The 22,514-nt window shown below is 48.0% G+C and overlaps 1 protein-coding gene across 2 annotated transcripts in view; it reads left to right on the top strand.

The window, feature by feature from the left end:
• Positions 1–3,051, top strand: part of USP1 (ubiquitin specific peptidase 1) — a 38,868-nt gene extending 35,817 nt beyond the window's left edge. Inside the window, exon 9 of one of the 2 annotated variants that reach the window (XM_063939214.1) lies at positions 2,059–3,051. In XM_063939214.1, coding sequence (XP_063795284.1) covers positions 2,059–2,776 — 718 coding nt within the window. In that variant the 3' untranslated portion in view covers positions 2,777–3,051. The remainder of the gene's footprint in view (positions 1–2,058) is intronic. The other variant, XM_063939215.1, reaches the window with a different exon arrangement.
• The last annotated feature ends 19,463 nt before the right edge of the window (positions 3,052–22,514 follow it).

The raw sequence follows: 22,514 nt of genomic DNA, 5'->3' as shown, positions 1-22,514 counted from the left end.
GGACCCCACAAAGTCCTTTGGGGAGACAGAGAGTATGCCAGCACACACCACAGCGCTATATAACACAGGGATTTACACTACACAAAGTGATTTTCCCTATAGCAGCTATAATGCACAGTATTGCGCCTAAATTTAGTGCCCCTCTCTCTTTTTTACCCTATTGAGCCTGGAAACTGCAGGGGAGAGCCTGGGGAGCTGTCTTCCAGCGGAGCGGTGAAGAGAAAATGGCGCCAGTGTGCTGAGGGAGATAGCCCCGCCCCTTTTTCGGCGGGCTTCTCTCGCTCTTTATATTAATATTATGGCAGGGGATTTTTACACATATATAGTGTATTAGACTATATTATGTGTTTTTTTTTTTGCCATTTTCAAGGTAATCTAATTGCAGCCCAGGGTGGCCCCCCCCAGCGCCCTGCACACATCAGTGACCGGAGTATGTGGTGTGCATGGGGAGCAATGGCGCACAGCTGCAGTGCTGTGCGCTACCTTAATGAAGACCGGAGTCTTCAGCCGCCGATTTTCTCCTCGGAATCTTCCGTCTTCTGGCTCTGCAAGGGGGACGGCGGCACGGCTCCGGACGACCGAGGCTGGGCCTGTGTTCGATCCCTCTGGAGCTAATGGTGTCCAGTAGCCTAGAAGCCCAAGCTAGCTGCAAGCAGGTAGGTTCGCTTCTCTCCCCTAAGTCCCTCGTAGCAGTGAGTCTGTTGCCAGCAGATCTCACTGAAAATAAAAAAACCTAATAAATTCTTTACTAAGAGCTCAGGAGAGCCCCTAGTGTGCAACCAGCTCGAGCTGGGCACAGATTCTAACTGAGGTCTGGAGGAGGGGCATAGAGGGAGGAGCCAGTGCACACCAGTAGTCCTAATTATTTTCTTAGAGTGCCCAGTCTCCTGCGGAGCCCGTCTATTCCCCATGGTCCTTACGGAGTTCCCAGCATCCACTAGGACGTCAGAGAAATAGTAATTGCTTTAGAAGGCTTCGAATATCTGTCGTCAAGACTCTTACTGTCTGAAGATAGAATGATTTTCTAGTTCTATATAATGTGTACAAGGTTTTCCTGCAAACATATAGAAGCACGCTGATTGGATCATGGCTGTGAATCACTACGCTTGTATCGAGACAGAGAAGTCTATCTTTGGGCAGAAGCTGTCATACTGACAACCAAAATATTACCCGAAGTTTTAGCATAAAAACGTATAAAGCTATAAAGTTTGAATAACAAAACAATCAGCTGGTAGTAATACAGTGTTGTGAAAAGAAAGCAATAATATGTGCAGAGCATCTTCCCTGAAATCCTGAGTGCTCACAGTGTAAATACTGCAATGCATAGAATATGAACAACTGGAGCACGAGGTCTGACGCTGATAAAGCTGTGTAACCTACCTCTTTAAAGCAATTGAGGAAAATAACCCCCTTGGATTAAAGTCATACATAAAGGAGATGGTATAGGTTGGTACCATTGCAGTGCCCATTGCTTGGAGGTAATCCTCTTCAAATGCAAAATAGGTATTCAAAATGGTTTTGAGAAGTTCAATCAGATCAATATCGGAGCCAGATTGTCACTGGAAAACTGTTCTACCGTGTATCCCCAGTGGCTGCTCCTCTCTATCTGCCTGGTACTCACCGGCACTGAGCTTTGATCGTGGTGCCCCTGGACTGGCTGATCGGCACACACTGGGAAGAGGAGCCATGGGTGCACAGTGCTCCCACTAGGGCGCAGGCATGGTGCATTTGGAAAGAGGGCATGACACTGTCGGTGGCAAGTCGATATATTCTACATGCTGAATAATTTAATTTGGCAAAATGCATATAACACATTTTGTACCTAAGCTTGCTCCATGTCTTCTGCTACGTTGCATGGCTTCTTAGCCATATCCTTTTCAGGGACTTTTTCTTATGCTGAACATTTTAAAAAATGTTTTACTTGTTTCGGTTCCTTTTGTTGTTGACAGTTAGTTAACGTACAACTAAGTTCTTAATTTTTGTTTTACACTAGAGGTTTTAACTATATGACTACAGCTGTGTGAACATCTCTCTGACCATGTAAATGTCTTTTTATAGGTTTGACTGTTATGGAGGACTCTCCAAAGTAAACACTCCCTTGTTAACGCCGTTACAGTTGTCCCTTGAGGAATGGAGCACCAAGCCATCCTCGGACCTTTACGGTCTTTTTGCAGTGGTCATGCACAGTGGAGTGACCATAAGCAGTGGACACTATACAGCGTATGTTAAACTTGGTAACCTCAGTAATCTTGAACTTGACCAGGTGAAAGCTCCTGTAGACCCTCATGGCATAGTTAAAACTGAGCCATTAACGGAAGAGGAAGCCCGAACTTCTGATGAAAGCTATGACCCTGAAGTCTCCTTTCGAAATGGTGCAAATGTGGCGTCTAACACCAAAGGTAACAAGAAGACTGACACGGTGGGTCTCCTGGGTGGGCAAAAAAATAAATCTGATTTTGAGCAGCTGCCTGCACCCAAAACGCCAAAAGCCGAGACTGTTCCAAGCACTACTGTAGAAGATAAAGGTTTATCGGCCACCAGCCTCGAGAACAATTCTGAACCCGACCAAAAAGGGCAAGTTTCTGCTGATAATCTTGACTCTAAGTCTATTCTGTATGTGTTGCAAAGTCTGAAGGAATACGAGGGGAAATGGCTTCTATTTGATGATTCTGAGGTTAAAGTAACAGAGGAAAGAGACTTCTTGTCCACAATTTCCCCAAGTACTCAGTCCACGTCCACTCCCTATCTGCTATTCTACAAAAGAATAGTAGACTAGAAGCTACAGTATGCTACCTGTATAATATGTAAAGTAAAAAAAGTCTTCCCAATCTGCAGCTACCAGAATGATACTGGTATCATGTGTGTGTATATAATCTTAATCCTGTTGTCAACAAGTCACATATTTACCACAAACTGGTGCTTCTAGTAGAGATTTGTTTTGTGTGTGTATATATAGATTCTCTTGTACATTTCATTCCAGCACAGGCACTTATTACACTTGCCAATTTCAATATATATTTTTAAATAAAGTTTCTTGATACATTTCCTAAATCGGAATTGGTTCAGTGCTGGGAAGCTGTAAACTTACCAAGGCATCTTTTTGTTAAAACGGCAGCAACTTTTAACTTGATGCAAAGTTATTTTACAAGTCGGCAATAATGTATAGGCTTTTTAGAAAAAACCCTATTTATTTATTAATGAATATATTATAGCTTCTGTATGTTGGATATACAGACTACAACCTTTCAGTGTATGTTGGTTAACAGATTATAATGCGGTAGCTTTTTTTTTTTCTGGGCAATTTGTAATCTTCATATATTAGACACTTTCGTATGAATTTTGTAATTAAAGTATTTCTTACTTTGTCTGGATGTGTACTTTAAAGTAGTTTTCTACATCTATTTGTGTTACATACTTCAATTACTTTTGTGTGTCTCTCTCCCCAAGGCTATAGAGCAGAGTTTTTCAAATGCAGTCATCAAAACACCCTAATGCGCCAAGTTTTAAAGCTATCCAGGGTGCAGCACAGATGTTTCAATCTATTTGACTGAGGTACTAATTAAATCACCTGTGGACAAGCATAGATAAACTTAAAACATGGGCTGATAGAGTTCCTTGATCACCATGTTTGGGATATTCCTGCTTATTTGTAGAATTTATAAAATTATTGGACAGGGTAGGGAAAAAACTCTTTTGAGGGCAGTCAAGTTTTAACACTGGTGCTTGGATTCTTATCCACCACTACATCCCTGATGTTCTCCTGCTGAAGAAATGTAATGTTAATTAGTGGAAAATATTATCTGTGGTATCCATCAAAACAAAAGGAAACTAGTTTAGAAATGCTGCCTGTTTTGCACTGTATAGATGTCTGAATTTGGAGTGTAACCTGACCACTAAATGAACTGGGGCTTTTGTGATTAGAACCTCTGAAGAATTAACCTACAACTTTTGGAATGATAAGATGATTTGGTGGTTACTCCTAAGTAGAGATGCACACTTGATCACAAAAATATGTGCTGTCTTAGGCCGTAACTACAGGTGTGCCTGGCACACAGTGCAGTCGCCCTGAGGGCGCAATAGCCAGCAACTATGTCAGCAGCTTGTAATGAGTCAAATTGACTCATTACAAGCTGTGTGCGCCAGAGGAGAGGAGAGGAGCAGCGTCAAAGGAGGGGGACTGGAGTTGCAGCAGCGCTATGTTATTGGTGGTACCGCTGCAGCAGACCCTCTCCTTAAGCATTGGCTGGCTGGCATACGCTTCCCTCATCCCAGCATTCATAGTGGTGGCGGCGGCCAGCCAATGCGGAAGGAGAGGGACAGCTGCATCGGCGCCACCACCAATTACACTGCGCTGCTGTGGCACCCTCCTCCTCACCTGCCCGGGATCTGCCAGCACCGAGGAGCCTGACTACCTGAGCCAGCGGGATAGATGGTACGTGTCTGTCTGCCGTGATGTGTAAAAAACAAAAAAAGGCACTGTCTGCCGTAATGTGTAAAAGGAGCTCTACCTGGTGGAGTGGCGCTACTGTGCGGCATAATTTGAATAATGGAGACTACTGTGCACCGTAGTATGAATTAGTATTATTTCTCTAACATCCTAAGTGGATGCTGGGGACTCCGTAAGGACCATGGGGAATAGCAGCTCCGCAGGAGACTGGGCACATCTAAAGAAAGCTTTAGGACTATCTGGTGTGCACTGGCCCCTCCCCCTATGACCCTCCTCCAAGCCTCAGTTAGATCTCTGTGCCCGAACGAGAAGGGTGCACACTAGGGGCTTTCCTGAGCTTCTTAGTGAAAGTTTTAGTTTAGGTTTTTTATTTTCAGTGAGACCTGCTGGCAACAGGCTCACTGCATCGAGGGACTAAGGGGAGAAGAAGCGAACTCACCTGCGTGCAGAGTGGATTGGGCTTCTTAGGCTACTGGACATTAGCTCCAGAGGGACGATCACAGGCCCAGCTTGGATGGGTCCCAGAGCCGCGCCGCCGGCCCCCTTACAGAGCCAGAAGGCAGAAGAGGTCCGGAAAATCGGCGGCAGAAGACGTCCTGTCTTCAACAAGGTAGCGCACAGCACTGCAGCTGTGCGCCATTGCTCTCAGCACACTTCACACTCCGGTCACTGAGGGTGCAGGACGCTGGGGGGGCGCGCCCTGAGACGCAATAATAAACACCTTGGATGGCAAAAAATGCATCACATATAGCTCCTGGGCTATATGGATGCATTTAACCCCTGCCAAAATACATAAAAAAACGGGTGATAGGCTCCGCCCCCTTATCGGCGGCCTTATCTCCTCAGCACACTGGCGCCATTTTCCCTCACAGCTCCGTTGGAGGGAAGCTCCCTGGCTCTCCCCTGCAGTCACTACACTACAGAAAGGGTTAAAAAAGAGAGGGGGGCACAAATTAGGCGCAGTATTAACTATACAGCAGCTATAAGGGGAAAAACACTTATATAAGGTTATCCCTGTATATATATAGCGCTCTGGTGTGTGCTGGCAAACTCTCCCTCTGTCTCCCCAAAGGGCTAGTGGGGTCCTGTCCTCTATCAGAGCATTCCCTGTGTGTGTGCTGTATGTCGGTACTTTTGTGTCGACATGTATGAGGAGAAAAATGAGTGGAGACGGAGCAGATTGCCTGTAATAGTGATGTCACCCCCTAGGGGGTCGACACCTGAGTGGATGAACTGTTGGAAGAAATTACGTGACAGTGTCAGCTCTGTATAAAAGACAGTGGTTGACATGAGACAGCCGGCTACTCAGCTTGTGCCTGTCCAGACGTCTCATAGGCCGTCAGGGGCTCTAAAGCGCCCGTTACCTCAGATGGCAGATATAGACGCCGACACGGATACTGACTCCAGTGTCGACGGTGAAGAGACAAATGTGACTTCCAGTAGGGCCACACGTTACATGATTGAGGCAATGAAAAATGTTTTACACATTTCTGATAATACGAGTACCACCAAAAAGGGGTATTATGTTCGGTGAGGAAAAACTACCTGTAGTTTTCCTGAATCTGAGAAATTAAATGAGGTGTGTGATGATGCGTGGGTTTCCCCCGATAACAACTGATAATTTCTAAAATGTTATTGGCATTATATCCTTTCCCGCCAGAGGTTAGGGTGCGTTGGGAAACACCCCCTAGGGTGGATAAAGCGCTCACACGCTTGTAAGGGCTCTACCCTCTCCTGAGATGGCCGCCCTTAAGGATCCTGCTGATAGAAAGCAGGAGGGTATCCTAAAATGTATTTACACACATACTGGTGTTATACTGCGACCAGCAATCGCCTCAGCCTGGATGTGCAGTGCTGGGTTGGCGTGGTCGGATTCCCTGACTGAAAATATTGATACCCTAGATAGGGACAGTATATTTTTGCCTATAGAGCATTTGAAAGTTGCATTTCTATATATGCGTGATGCACAGCGGAATATTTGCCGACTGGCATCAAGTCTAAGTGCGTTGTCCATTTCTACCAGTAGAGGGTTATGGACACGTCAGTGGTCAGGTGATGCGTATTCCAAACGGCATTTGGAAGTATTGCCTTATTAAGGGGAGGAGTTATTTGGGGTCGGTCTTTCAGACCTGGTGGCCACGGCAACAGCTGGGAAATCCACGTTTGTACCCCAGGTCGCCTCTCAACATGAGAAGACGCCGTATTATCAGGCGCAGTCTTTTCGTGGACAAGCGGGCAAAAGGTTCCTCATTTCTGCCCCGTGACAGAGGGAGAGGAAAAAGGCTGCAGAAATCAGCCAGTTCCCAGGAACAGAAACCCTCTCCCGCCTCTGCCAAGCCCTCAGTATACGCTGGGGCTTTAACAAGCAGAATCAGGCACGGTGGGGGGCCCGTCTCAATGAATTTCAGCGCGCAGTGGGCTCACTCGCAAGTAGACCCCTGGATCCTTCAGGTGATATCTCAGGGGTACAAATTAGAATTCGAGACGTCTCCCCCTCGCCGTTTCCTAAAGTCGGCTTTACCGATGTCTCCTTCTGACAGGGAGACAGTTTTGGAAGCCATTCACAAGCTGTATTCCCAGCAGGTGATAATCAAGATACCCCTCCTGCAACAGGGAACGGGGTATTATTCCACACTGTTGTGGTACCGAAGCCGGACGGCTCGGTGAGACCGATTCTAAATCTAAAATCTTTGAACACTTACATACAGAGGTTCAAATTCAAGATTAAGTCACTCAGAGCAGTGATTGCGAACCTGGGAGAAGGGGACTACATGATGTCTCGGGACATCAAGGATGCTTACCTTCATGTCAAAATTTACCCTTCTCACCAAGGGTACCTCAGGTTTATGGTACAGAACTGTCACTATCAGTTCAGACGCTGCCGTATGGATGGTCCACGGCACCCCGGGTCTTTACCAAGGTAATGGCCGAAATGATGATATTCCTTCAAAGGAAGGGAATTTTAGTTATCCCTTACTTGGACGATTCCCTGATAAGGGTAAGATCCAGGGAACAGTTGGAGGTCGGTGTAACACTATCTCAGGTAGTGTTGCTGCAGCACGGTTGGATTCTCAATATTCCAAAATCGCAGCTGGTTCCGACGACTTGTCTTCTGTTCCTAGGGATGATCCTGGACACAGTCCAGAAAAAGGTGTTTCTCCCGGAGGAGAAAGCCAGGGAGTTATCCGAGCTAGTCAGGAACCTCCTAAAACCGAGCCAAGTCTCAGTGCATCAATGCACAAGGGTTCTGGGTAAAAAGGTAGCTTCCTACGAAGCAATCCCATTCGGCAGATTCCACGCAAGAACTTTCCAGTGGGACCTGCTGGACAAATGGTCCGGGTCGCATCTTCAGATGCATCAGCGGATAACCCTGTTACCAAGGACAACGGTGTCCCTCCTGTGGTGGTTGCAGAGTGCTCATCTTCTAGAGGGCCGCAGATTTGGCATTCAGGACTGGGTCCTGGTAACCACGGATGCCAGCCTGCGAGGCTGGGGAGCAGTCACACAGGGAAGGAAGATCCAGGACTTATGGTCAAGCCTGGAGACATCACTTCACATAAATATCCTGAAGCTAAGGGACATTTACAATGCTCTAAGCTTAGCAAGACCTCTGCTTCAAGGTCAGGCGGTGTTGATCCAGTCGGACAACATCACGGCAGTCACCCACGTAAACAGACAGGGTAGCACAAGAAGCAGGAGGCAATGGCAGAAGCTGCAAGGATTCTTCGCTGGGCGGAAAATCATGTGATAGCACTGTCAGCAGTATTCATTCCGGGAGTGGACAACTGGGAAGCAGACTTCCTCAGCACGACCTCCACCCGGGAGAGTGGGGACTTCACCCAGAAGTCTTCCACATGATTGTGAACCGTTGGGAAAAACTCGACAGGTATTGCGCCAGGTCCAGGGACCCTCAGGCAATAGCTGTAGACGCTCTGGTAACACCGTGGGTGTACCAGTCAGGGTATGTGTTCCCTCCTCTGCCTCTCATACCCAAGGTACCGAGATTGATAAGATGGAGAGGAGTAAGCACTATATTCGTGGCTCCGGATTGGCCAAGAAGGATTTGGTAACCGGAACTTCAAGAGATGCTCACGGAGGATCCGTGGCCTCTACCTCTAAGAAGGGACCTGCTCCAGCAAGGACCCTGTCTGTTCCAAGACTTACCGCGGCTGCGTTTGACGGCATGGCGGTTGAACGCCGGATCCTGAAGGAAAAAAGGCATTCCGGATGAAGTCATCCCTATCCTGATCAAAGCCAGGAAGGATGTAACCGCAAAAACATTATCACTGCAATTGGCGAAAATATGTTGTGTGGTGCGAGGCCAGTAAGGCCCGACGGTGGAAATTCAACTGGGTCGATTACTACATTTCCTGCAAACAGGAGTGTCTATGGGCCTGAAATTGGGGTCCATTAAGGTTCAAATTTCGGCCCTGTCAATTTTCTTCCAAAAAGAACTAGCTTCAGTCCCTGAAGTTCAGACGTTGTAAAAGGGGTACTGCATATACAGCCTCCTTTTGTGCCTCCAGTGGCACTTTGGGATCTCAATGTAGTTTTGGGTTCCAAAAGTCACATTGGTTTGAACCACTTAAATCTGTGGAGTTAAAATATCTCACATGGAAAGTGGTCATGCTGTTGGCCCTGGCCTGGGCCAGGCGCGTGTCAGAATTGGCGGCTTTATCCTAAAAAAAAAGCCCTTATCTGATGTTCCATTCGGACAGGGCGGAATTGAGGACTCGTCCTCAGTTTCTCCCTAAGGTGGTTTCAGCGTTTCACCTGAACCAACCTATTTGTGGTGCCTGCGGCTACTAGGGACTTGGAGGACTCCAAGTTGCTAGACGTTGTCAGGGCCCTGAAAATATATGTTTCCAGGAGGGCTGGAGTCAGGAAATCTGACTCGCTGTTTATCCTGTATGCACCCAACAAGCTGGGTGCTCCTGCTTCTAAGCAGACTATTGCTCGTTGGATTTGTAGTACAATTCAGCTTGCACATTCTGTGGCAGGCCTGCCACAGCCAAAAATCTGTAAATGCCCACTCCACAAGGAAGGTGGGCTCATCTTGGGCGGCTGCCCGAGGGGTCTCGGCTTTACAACTTTGCCGAGCAGCTACTTGGTCAGGAGCAAATGCGTTTGTAAAATTATACAAAATTGATATCCTGGCTGAGGAGGACCTGGAGTTCTCTCATTTGGTGCTGCAGAGTCATCCGCACTCTCCCGCCCGTTTGGGAGCTTTGGTATAATCCCCATGGTCCTTACGGAGTCCCCAGCATCCACTTAGGACGTTAGAGAAAATAAGAATTTACTTACCGATAATTCTATTTCTCATAGTCCGTAGTGGATGCTGGGCGCCCATCCCAAGTGCGGATTGTCTGCAATACTTGTACATAGTTATTGTTACAAAAATCGGGTTATTATTGTTGTGAGCCATCTTTCAGAGGCTCCTCTGTTATCATGCTGTTAACTGGGTTCAGATCACAGGTTATACGGTGTGATTGGTGTGGCTGGTTTGAGTCTTACCCGGGATTCAAAATCCTTCCTTATTGTGTACGCTCGTCCGGGCACAGTATCCTAACTGAGGCTTGGAGGAGGGTCATAGGGGGAGGGGCCAGTGCACACCAGATAGTCCTAAAGCTTTCTTTAGATGTGCCCAGTCTCCTGCGGAGCCGCTATTCCCCATGGTCCTTACGGAGTCCCCAGCATCCACTACGGACTATGAGAAATAGAATTATCGGTAAGTAAATTCTTATTTTCTCTAACGTCCTAGTGGATGCTGGGGACTCCGTAAGGACCATGGGGAATAGACGGGCTCCGCAGGAGACTGGGCACTCTAAGAAAGAATTAAGACTACTGGTGTGCACTGGCTCCTCCCTCTATGTCCCTCCTCCAGACCTCAGTTAGAATCTGTGCCCGGACAGAGCTGGGTGCATTTTAGTGAGCTCTCCTGAGCTTGCTAATAAGAAAGTATTTTATTAGGATTTTTTATTTTCAGAGAAATCTGCTGGCAACAGACTCTCTGCTACGTGGGACTGAGGGGAGAGAAGCAAACCTACTAACTGCGGATAGGTCGTGCTTCAGAGGCTACTGGACACCATTAGCTCCAGAGGGATCGAACACAGGAACTCACCCTTGGTCGTCTGATCCCGGAGCCGCGCCGCCGTCCCCCTCGCAGAGCCAGAAGACAGAAGCCGGCGAGAGAAGCAAGAAGACTTCAAAATCGGCGGCAGAAGACTCCTGTCTTCATATGAGGTAGCGCACAGCACTGCAGCTGTGCGCCATTGCTCCCACATTAAACCCACACACTCCGGTCACTGTAGAGTGCAGGGGGGGGGGGGCGTCCTGGGCAGCAATTGAGTACCTCCTGGCATAATAGAGCATATATACAGCTGGGCACTGTATATATGCATGAGCCCCCGCCATTATTTTACACAAAATCGCGGGACAGAAGCCTGCCACTGAGGGGGCGGGGCTTCTTCCTCAGCACTCACCAGCGCCATTTTCTCTCCACAGTTCCGCTGAGAGGAAGCTCCCCAGGCTCTCCCCTGCAGAATCACGGTAGAAAGAGGGTAAAAAGAGAGGGGGGGGGAGCACATAAATTTAGCGCAAAATCATTAATACAGCAGCTATTGGGTAAACACTAAGTTACTGTGTAATTCCTGGGTTATATAGCGCTGGGGTGTGTGCTGGCATACTCTCTCTCTGTCTCTCCAAAAGGCCTTGTGGGGGTTCTGTCCTCAAATAGAGCATCCCCTGTGTGTGTGGTGTGTCGGTACGATTGTGTCGACATGTTTGACGAGGAAGGCTATGTGGAAGCAGAGCAGGTGCAGATGAATATGGTGTCTCCGCCGACACCTGATTGGATGGATATGTGGAAGGTGTTAAATGATAATGTAAACTCCTTGCATAAAAGGTTGGATAAAGCTGAAGCCTTGGGACAGTCAGGGTCTCAACTCATGCCTGATCCTACAGCGCAGAGGCCGTCAGGGTCTCAGAAGTGCCCACTATCCCAAATTGTTGACACAGATATCGACACGGATTCAGACTCCAGTGTCTATGGCGATGATGCAAAGTTGCAGCCTAAAATGGCTAAAGCCATCCGCTACATGATTATAGCAATGAAGGATGTATTGCACATTACAGAGGTAAACCCTGTCCCTGACAAGAGGGTTTATATGTTTGGGGAAAAAAGGCAAGAAGTGACTTTTCCCCCTTCACATGAGTTAAATGAGTTATGTGAAAAAGCTTGGGATTCTCCTGATAGGAAAGTGCAGATTTCCAAACGGTTACTTATGGCGTATCCTTTCCCGCCAACGGACAGGTTACGCTGGGAATCCTCCCCTAGGGTAGACAAAGCTTTGATACGCTTATCTAAGAAGATGGCCCTGCCGTCACAGGATACGGCCTCCCTAAAGGATCCTGCGGGTAGGAAGCAGGAAGGTAACCTGAAGTCCGTTTATACACCTTCAGGTACCCTACTGAGGCCGGCAATTGCGTCGGCCTGGATGTGTAGTGCTGTAGCAGCATGGACAGATACTCTGTCTGAGGAACTTGGTACCTTGGACAAGGATACTATATTACTGACCCTGGGGCATATAAAAGACGCTGGCCTATATATGAGGGATGCCCAGAGAGACATTTGCCTACTGGGCTCTAGAATAAATGCAATGTCAATTTCTGCCAGAAGGGTCCTGTGGACTCGGCAATGGACAGGTGATGCCAACTCAAAAAAGCACATGGAGGTTTTACCTTATAAGGGAGAGGAATTGTTTGGGGACGGTCTCTCGGACCTAGTTTCCACAGCTACGGCTGGGAAGTCAAATTTTTTGCCATATACTCCCTCACAGCCTAAGAAAGCACCGTATTACCAAATGCAGTCCTTTCGATCACAAAGAGGCAAGAAAGTCAGAGGTGTGTCCTTTCTTGCCAGAGGCAGGGGTAGAGGAAAGAAGCTGCACAATACAGCTAGTTCCCAGGAACAGAAGTCCTCCCCGGCTTCCTCTAAATCCACCGCATGACTCTGGGGCTCCACAGGTGGAGCCAGGAGCGGTGGGGGCGCGTCTCCGAAATTTCAGCCACCAGTGGGTTCGCTCACAGGTGGATCCCTGGGCTATACAGATTGTGTCTCAGGGATACAAGCTGGAATTCGAATTGATGCCCCCTCACCGTTACCTCAAATCGGCCCTGCCAGCTTCCCCCATAGAAAGGGAAGTAGTGTTAGCGGCAATTCACAAATTATATTTCCAGCAGGTGGTGGTATAGGTTCCCTTCCCTCAACAGGGAAGGGGTTACTATTCCACAAGGTTTGTGGTTCCGAAACCGGACGGTTCGGTCAGACCCATATTGAATTTAAAATCCCTGAACATTTACCTGAAAAGGTTCAAGTTCAAGATGGAATCGCTTAGGGCGGTTATTGCGAGCCTGGAAGAGGGGGATTTTATGGTGTCTCTGGACATAAAGGATGCTTACCTGCATGTCCCCATTTATCCGCCTCATAAGGAGTACCTCAGATTTGTGGTACAGGACTGTCATTACCAATTACAGATGTTGCCGTTTGGTCTGTCCACGGCACCGAGAATATTTACCAAGGTAATGGCGGAAATGATGGTGCTCCTGCGAAAGCAAGGAGTCACAATTATCCCATACTTGGACGATCTCCTCATAAAGGCGAGGTCCAGAGAGCAGTTGCTGATCAGCGTAGCACACTCTCGGGAGGTGTTACAACAGCGCGGCTGGATTCTGAATATTCCAAAGTCGCAGCTGATTCCTACGATGAGACTGCCCTTCCTGGGCATGATTCTGGACACGGACCAGAAGAAGGTGTTTCTCCCGGAGGAGAAGGCCCAGGAGCTTGCGACTCTGGTCAGAGACCTCTTAAAACCAAAACAGGTGTCGGTCCATCAATGCACGCGAGTCCTGGGAAAGATGGTGGCGTCATACGAAGCCATTCCCTTCGGCAGGTTCCATGCGAGGAACTTTCAGTGGGATCTGTTGGACAAGTGGTCCGTATCGCATCTTCAGATGCATCGGCTGATCACCCTATCCCCCAGGGCCAGGGTGTCTCTTCTGTGGTGGCTGCAGAGTGCTCACCTCGAGGGCCGCAGGTTCGGCATACAGGACTGGGTCCTGGTGACCACGGATGCAAGCCTCCGAGGGTGGGGGGCAGTCACTCAGGGAAGAAACTTCCAAGGGCTGTGGTCAAGTCAGTAGGCTGGTCTCCACATCAATATCCTGGAACTAAGGGCCATATACAACGCCCTGAGTCAAGCGGAGCCTCTGCTTCGCAACCAACCGGTGCTGATTCAGTCAGACAACATCACCGCAGTGGCTCATGTAAATCGCCAGGGCGGCACAAGAAGCAGGGTGGCGATGGCAGAAGCCACCAGAATTCTTCGTTGGGCGGAGAATCACGTGCAAGCACTGTCAGCAGTGTTCATTCCGGGAGTGGACAACTGGGAAGCAGACTTCCTCAGCAGGCACGACCTCCACCCGGGAGAGTGGGGACTTCATCAAGAAGTCTTCACACAGATTACAAATCGATGGGAACTGCCACAGGTGGACATGATGGCATCCCGCCTCAACAAAAAGCTACAAAAGTATTGCGCCAGGTCAAGAGACCCTCAGGCGATAGCTGTGGACGCACTAGTAACACCGTGGGTGTTCCAGTCGGTCTATGTGTTTCCTCCTCTTCCTCTCATACCCAAGGTGCTGAGAATCGTAAGAAAAAGAGGAGTGAGAACAATACTCATTGTTCCGGATTGGCCAAGAAGGACTTGGTACCCGGAACTGCAAGAAATGCTCACAGAGGACCCATGGCCTCTGCCTCTCAGACAGGATCTGTTGCAACAGGGGCCCTGTCTGTTCCAAGACTTACCGCGGCTGCGTTTGACGGCATGGCGGTTGAACGCCGGATCCTAGCGGAAAAAGGCATTCCGGATGAAGTTATTCCTACGCTGATAAAGGCTAAGAAGGACGTGACAGCAAAACATAATCACCGTATATGGCGAAAATATGTTGCTTTGTGTGAGGCCAGAAGGCCCCTACAGAGGAATTCCAGCTGGGCCGGTTCCTTCACTTCCTACAGTCGGGAGTGACTATGGGCTTAAAATTAGGGTCCATAAAGGTCCAGATTTCGGCCCTATCCATTTTCTTTCAAAAGGAACTGGCTTCTCTTCCTGAGGTTCAGACGTTTGTAAAGGGAGTGCTGCATATTCAGCCCCCTTTTGTGGCACCTTGGGATCTTAACGTGGTGTTGAGTTTCCTGAAATCTCACTGGTTTGAGCCACTTAAGACCGTGGAGTTAAAGTATCTCACGTGGAAAGTGGTCATGCTATTGGCCTTAGTTTCGGCTAGGCGTGTGTCAGAATTGGCGGCTTTGTCATGTAAAAGCCCCTATCTGGTTTTCCATATGGACAGGGCAGAATTACGGACTCGTCCATAATTTCTGCCGAAGGTGGTGTCATCTTTTCATTTGGACCAACCTATTGTGGTGCCTGCGGCTACTCGTGACTTGGAGGATTCCAAGTTACTAGATGTAGTCAGAGCTTTGAAGATTTATGTAGCCAGAACAGCTGGAGTAAGGAAAACTGACTCGCTGTTTATCCTGTATGCATCCAACAAGCTGGGTGCTCCTGCTTCAAAGCAAACTATTGCTCGCTGGATCTGTAACACGATTCAGCAGGCTCATTCTGCTGCTGGATTGCCGCATCCAAAATCTGTAAAAGCCCATTCCACAAGGAAGGTGGGCTCTTCTTGGGCGGCTGCCCGAGGGGTCTCGGCATTACAGCTTTGCCGAGCAGCTATTTGGTCGGGTTCAAACACGTTTGCAAAATTCTACAAGTTTGATACCCTGGCTGAGGAGGACCTTGTGTTTGCTCATTCGGTGCTGCAGAGTCATCCGCACTCTCCCGCCCGTTTGGGAGCTTTGGTATAATCCCCATGGTCCTTACGGAGTCCCCAGCACCAACTAGGACGTTAGAGAAAATAAGATTTTACTCACCGCTAAATCTTTTTCTTGTAGTCCGTAGTGGATGCTGGGCGCCCGTCCCAAGTGTGGACTTCTTCTGCAATACTTGTATATAGTTATTGCTTAACTAAGGGTTATGTTATGTTTGCGTTATGTTTGCATCAGGTTGTCTGATGCTCTGTTGTTGTTCATACTGTTAACTGGGTAAGTTTATCACAAGTTATACGGTGTGATTGGTGTGGCTGGTATGAGTCTTACCCTGGATTCCAAAATCCTTTCCTTGTACTGTCAGCTCTTCCGGGCACAGTTTCCTTAACTGAGGTCTGGAGGAGGGGCATAGAGGGAGGAGCCAGTGCACACCAGTAGTCCTAATTCTTTCTTAGAGTGCCCTGTCTCCTGTGGTGCCCGTCTATTCCCCATGGTCCTTACGGAGTCCCCAGCATCCACTACGGACTACGAGAAATAGATTTACCGGTGAGTAAAATCTTATTTTTGTGGCCACACCCCTTCCCCATGAAGCCATGCCCCTATATTTTTTGTGCACTGCCTGAATTTTACATGGGGTGGCGCCAATGCAGTTTCTTGCACACAGCGCTAAAATACCTAGTTACGGCACTGCTTTAGGGGGATAAATGATTAATGTATAAGCGGGCTGACATACTGGATCCGGGGTACACATTGAGTGATGTTCTGAAGGTGGGAGTGACATCTCTCTCCTGTCTTTGTAACAGATGCTGTGGGCGCTAGTGTTAATGCCTGGTTGATTGCGTAGCGGGGGCATCATATCTGCCATACACACAGTGGTATGCTAGATTTGTCATTTTGGTTCAGCTGGAAACGTCAAAGCGGGCTGATGGTGTCTCAGTGTGTACCCAGCTTAAGTGTTTAGTTTAGTCTCTTTTATATCTCTAGGGACAGTCATTGTATTTGGCTATATTTAATCGATAAGTCTTCGTTTGGGAACACCAGTTTGTTTATTAGCAGTCACTGTGCCGTAATAGTCATTGCTTAGCCCCACTTCCTAATTTAATCTACTCCTTACAGCACACCAGTTTTACATTAAACTTCTGTATGCAGGGACATTCTTGGCATTATATTAACATGTCTTCCAAAGGCAAGGCACCCAGGGAAGGGCGCCACCCTTTGGAGAGGTGGCACTGAGATGAGGGGACACAGCATGGGAGCTAGGCCCAGGAAGGAGACCGCACAGAGAATAGGAGGTGGGGTAAAGGAGGCAGGAAGGGTGTTAGAAATCGGAATAGGCGGGACGGCAGAAAGGCAGTGGCTGCTGGGTGGCAACCGCCACACCCTACATAGCTGGAGGCAAGGCAATGGCAGAGAATGCTGCTCTGTTGCTACTACAAGGTATCCTCTACTGCAGGGCTGGCCAAACCGGTCTTCGAGATCTACCAACAGTTCATGTTTTCTAGGCCTCCTGGAGATCTGTAGAATTGTCAGTTAGGAATGAATGCAGCACATCTTAATTAGTAATGACTACACCTGTGCACCAGCTAGGTGGTTTGGAAAATTTGAACTGTTGGTAGATCTCGAGGACTGGTTTGGCCAGCTCTGCTCTACTGCCTTCCTGCAACCACTCATGTACATGCAGAGCACGGTTGCAGGCGCCCACGGACTACTAAAACTACCAGTCTGCTTCTCGTTAGTACTTTATTCCCTATGTGTTAATGCAGCATACTGTATTACTAGGTGATTCTTCACACCATCGTAAGGCCCCCTTAACCCTTGCACACCCTTGTGGCGTGCAATAATGAGATTTATGGTAGACATATAGGTTAATCTCTTTCTGTGGTACACTGGGTTCCACAGGTAATACATCGGGGTGTAGAGATGGATCTTGATCCAGAGGCACTAACAAGCTAAAGCTTTAGACTGTCCCAGGATGCAATGCGGGGCCTCCTCTATAACCCCACCTCCAGGCACTGCGAGCTCAGTTTTGTTAACCAGTCGAATGCAGAAGCAGGTAAAAGAGAAGGCAGATGTTAGTCACATAGAACCACGTTCTCACGACAGGAGAAGGGACTAGCGGCTAATGCCATACAAACCCAAAGAAGCCAAGTGCGTCAGGGTGGGTGCCCTGTGGGACCCAGTGTACCTCGCAGAAAAATATTTAAACATGGTAAGTCTACCATAAATCTCCTTTTCTGCAGCAGGGTACAATGTGCCACAGGGAATACATCGGGGATGTCCTAAAGCGAGAACCCAGCGTCCAAAGGAAGCATCCTGGGAGGCGGAAGTATCAAAGTCATAGAACCTAATAAACGTGTTCACTGAGGACCACGTAGCCGCCTTGCACAATTGTTCTGCGGATGCGCCACGACGGGTCCAACAGACCATGTAGAATGGGCTTTAATAGCAGCCTGTGCATAAGGTAGTGCAATCACCATTCTAATCCATCTGGCCACGGTTTGCTTATTCGCAGGCCAGCCACGCTTGTGAAAACCAAACGGTACAAACAGGGTATCTGACCTGATAGAGGCAATACTCTCCACATATATATGGAGAGCCCGTACCACATTCAAAGATTGTTCTTTGGAGGACAATTCAGAAGAGATAAATGCTGGAACCACAATCTCTTGATTAAGGTTAAAAGATGACGCCACCTAAGAACTGCTTGGTCACGATAAAATATTAAAAAGGGTGGCCCACGGGACAACGCGCCTAAATCTGACACCCTTCTAGCAGGTAGTAGCCAGCAGAAACAGGACCTTGGCTGTGAGCCATTTAAGGTCCACTGACTCAAGAGGTTCAAATGGAGACTCTTGCAGGGCATTCAAGACAATAGACAAATCTGTTGAAGTAAAAAAATATATTACATACACACCAAATATAAACTCCAAACAGATGGGTCGCTGTGCGTGCGCATACACGCAGCGTGCACAGCGATATACGGTAGCACATGCATTCGCACAGACAAGCCACAAAGATATATTCAACACATTTCATACAACACATACATTAAACATGTTAAGCACCAGACATTATAATGTATTTATATGAGAGTTATAACATCAGATATATATGTATTATTGGAAAGGAACAAGATAAACATGTCATGCTTGGTGTCAAAATGATCAGGGGAATGAGTGTGTGAATTTGATAGCAATGGTAGATTGTAGCACATTGCAACAACTAGTTATGATTAAATGTAGGAATATGAAGCCACAATTCTAAAGTGAACAAAGAACTTCCTAGAAGACAGCATGGCTAATCCCTGTAATTACATCATCAAATTGGACGTTGCTTGCATATGAACTAACCAATAACACCATGAATGAGAGATCTCCATCCCCTGGACCAATAACAGAAGACTCAGTCCCAGACATGTACCTTCCCCAATACACAGTATATAGGTATTTCCCCTCACCCAAGAAGTTCTGTTTTTCGTTGCTGTTGGGGTAGATTCTAAAATGGAGATGACTGTTCACTGAGCATGGGACAGGGTGAAGTATGCTGGCTGTAATTGATCCTTATGTAACTACAACTGCTTCTTGTGTAATTGTAACACTAACTGTAAAGTCAAACCCTTTTAATATCGAATATATACATCTCTGAGCGTTGGACCTCAGTAATACAATGTGTGCGAGTGCTTGCTTTCTCTGAAGGGATGTAGTGTTTGCGAAGTACAGCGCACTTTTATCGTATATGGTAATAAGATGCACCTTGCGTCCGCAGCATATATTAACGCTGGCATTTTAAATATTTATTAGAAATTATCTGAAATTCACAAATCCCATGGAGCCACAGGAGGGACATAGGGAGGCTGAATCCGCAGTACGCCCTGAGTGAATGTATGAACATCAGGTATAGAAGCAATTTTTCTCTGAAACCACACCGATAAGGCAGATATGTGAACCATGAGGGAGGCCAGACGAAGTCCTAAATCCAGGCCTTGTTGCAGAAAAGCCAGAAGTCTGGAAGTACTAAACTTGTAAGCAATGTAATTCTTAGCAGCACACCAGGTGAAGTAAGAATAAATACGAGCAGAAGCCGGTTTGTGGGCCTTCAGCATAGTTTGGATAACGGCTTCGGAGAATCCCTTGGCCTCCAGGAGTGAAGCTTCAAGAGCCACGCCGTCAAAGCCAGCCTGGCCAGTTCCGGGTAGACACAAGGGCCCTGAATGAGGAGGTCTGGGTGTTGAGGAAGTAGAAGAGGACGCTCTATCGATAGACCCTGCAGGTCTGAGAACCACTGCCGTCTGCAGCGACTAGAAATAGTATTCCTCCTTCTTGCTTGAACTTCTGTGGTACCCTGGACAGAAGTGACACTGGAGGGAACATGTAGAGCAGCCGAAAAGTTCCATGGAATTGCCAATGCGTCCACGAACGCTGCTTGAGGATCCCTTGTTCTTGATCTGAAGACCGGAACTTTGCGATTGTGTCGAGACGCCATCAGGTGTACATCTAGTGGACAAGCGGGGTCCACCAGAAGTGGAAAGACTTCCTGATGAAGACTCCACTCTCCGGCGTGCACGTCCTGACGACTGAGGAAATCCACTTCCCAGTTGAGGAATGAACACTGCAGATATTGCTGGCAGATGGCATTCCGCCCAAAAAAGGATTTTTGACACTTCCATCACTGCCATGCGGCTCGAGTGCCGCCTCGATGGTTTATGTATACCACCTTGTTGGCGTTGCCTGACTGTACTTGAACCAGCCTCTTCTGTATCAGAGGCAGGGCAAGAGTCAAAGCATTGAATACTGCCCGCAATTTCAGGAGGAGAGATTCTTCCTTGGTCCACCGACCCTGGAGAGAGTGTTACTCTAGCACCGCGCCCCAACCACACAGACTGGCGTCCGTAGTCAGTAGGACCCAGTTGAGGATCCAGAAGGGACAGCCCCTGCTCAACTGGTGGTCCTGCAGCCACCAGCTCAGTGACAGACAAACCTCCGGAGTCAAGGAGATCATTCGAGACCTGATCTGATGATGCAGGCCATCGCACTTAGAAAGGATTAACCTCTGCAGAGGGCAGGAATGAAATTGAGCATACTGTACCATGTCGAAAGCTGACACCATGAGGCCTAGCACTTGCATCGCTGAGTGTATCGACACTCTTGGGCGAGAGGAAGTTTCAGGACTTTCTCCAGAGATAGAAACAGTCTTTGGCTGTGTGTGTCCAGCAGTGCCCCCAGGTGCACCATGCTCCGAGCAGGGACCAGCGAGGACTTCTTCCAGTTGACTAGCCACCCGTAGGCTTGTATGAAGCGTACCGTCAGTTGCAAATGACTGAGGACATCTTGGTAGTTCGTCAGGATCAGCAAGTCGTCCAGATACGGCAGGATCCTGATTCCCTGACGGCATAGATGAGCCGTCATCACGGCCATAACCTTGGTGAAGATCCGAGGGGCCGTGGCCAGTCCAAACAACAGAGCCTGGAACTGATAGTGAAGGTTGCAAACCGCAGATATTGCTGATGCGATATGGCAATAGGTATATGCAGATAAGCATCTTGTATATCCAGGGATACCATATAATCTCCGGGTTCAATAGCCAGTACAATTGAGCGCAGCGTTTCCCTACAGAACTTGGACACTCTCACAAATTTGATCAGTGATTTGAAGTGGAGTATTGGCCGGAAAGACCCATTGGGTTTCGGGACTAGAAACAGGGTCGAGCAGTATCCTCCGCCTCTCTGGTACAGGCGCTACCACTCCTGTATCCAGGAGGGAACGCACAACCAGGTGTAGAGCTTGCGCCTACAACGGATCCGAAGGAATAACCGTTGTGCAGAACTGGCGAAGGGGACGTCTCCTGAAAGATACTGCGTACCCACGAGAGATGACTTCTCGCACCCATGCGTCTGAAGTGGTCTTTAACCAGACCTGGGTGAACTGGAGAAGTCGGCCTCCCACCCTGGGTTCGCCCAGGGGGAGGCCCGTCCCATCATGGAGCAGGCTTGTCATGCTTGGAAGCAGGCGGACGGGCAGCCCAGGATTGTTTTGCTTTGGGCTTAGTGGTTTTGGGAGCACGATATTGTCTCAGGTATGCCTGACCTTTTGATTTCCCTGGAGGTCGAAAGGAACGAAAAGTGGTACTCTTTGCCTTCTGTGCAGAAGGATTGGTATTCGGGAGAAATGCAGTCTTAGCAGCCGCTAAGTCAGTCACAATCTTATTCAGATCTTCCCCAAACAGGATGTCTCCCTTAAAAGGGAGTACCTCCAAAGTCTTTTTGGAGTCCAGGTCCACCTTCCATGACCTCAACCACAGAATTTGGCGAGCCAGGATGGACGTAGTAGACGCATTGGCCGCCATTACACCTGCCTCAGAGGCCGCCTCCTGATTATAATGGGAGGCGGTGGTAATAAGAGACAGATATTGTCTGGCATTGTCAGATATATCCTGAGGCAGCTTTTCCTCTATTGCCTGAACCCATGCTTCAATTCCTTTTGCGGCCCAGGAGGCTGCTAAAGTGGGTCTATGTACAGCACCTGTAAGGGATGAAAGAGACTTCAGGCATCCCTCCACACGTTTATCTGTCAGTTCCTTCAGTGAGGTGACAGTGGTGACAGGCAGAGTAGATGACACCACGAGACAGGTGACATGAGAATCCACCGGCGGTGAATTTTCCCACTTGTTACACAACTCAGCAGGGAGAGGATAACGAGCTAGCATCTTTTTAGACGGAGAATTTCTTTACTGGCGAAGACCAGGGTTTCTGACGTAGGTCTACTAAATGGCCAGAATGCGGTAAGACTACTTTAGCTACCTTCTGACGTTTAAACTTATCAGGTTTCTTAGATGCAGTAGTGGGATCTACATCATCATCGATTTGTAGAATTAGCTTAATAGCCTCCACTAGGTCAGGGACATCAACGTGAGTTGTAGATTCCTTGTCAGAAGCAGCTGTATCAGTGTCTGACGGGTCAGTATATTCCCCATCCTCATCAGACGAATCATCTGAGATATTAGTGGATTGTGAGGAGGAAGCGGCCTGCTTAGATGACCCCTTGACAGAGAATGACGTGGGGTAGGTTTCTGTCTAACCAAAGAGGTACACCTGTTCTTAACTAACGCTGTCTTAAAATGACATGTAGAATACTCAAGTGTCTGTAAAATCACAGCGCTGATGTACAGACAGATTTACAGAGGAGA

The sequence above is a fragment of the Pseudophryne corroboree genome, chromosome 9 (assembly GCF_028390025.1).
Source record: "Pseudophryne corroboree isolate aPseCor3 chromosome 9, aPseCor3.hap2, whole genome shotgun sequence".
Taxonomy (NCBI): Eukaryota; Metazoa; Chordata; class Amphibia; order Anura; family Myobatrachidae; genus Pseudophryne; species Pseudophryne corroboree.
The sequence above is the reverse complement of the archived record's forward strand: the minus strand, read 5'-3'. Positions and strand labels throughout refer to the sequence as shown.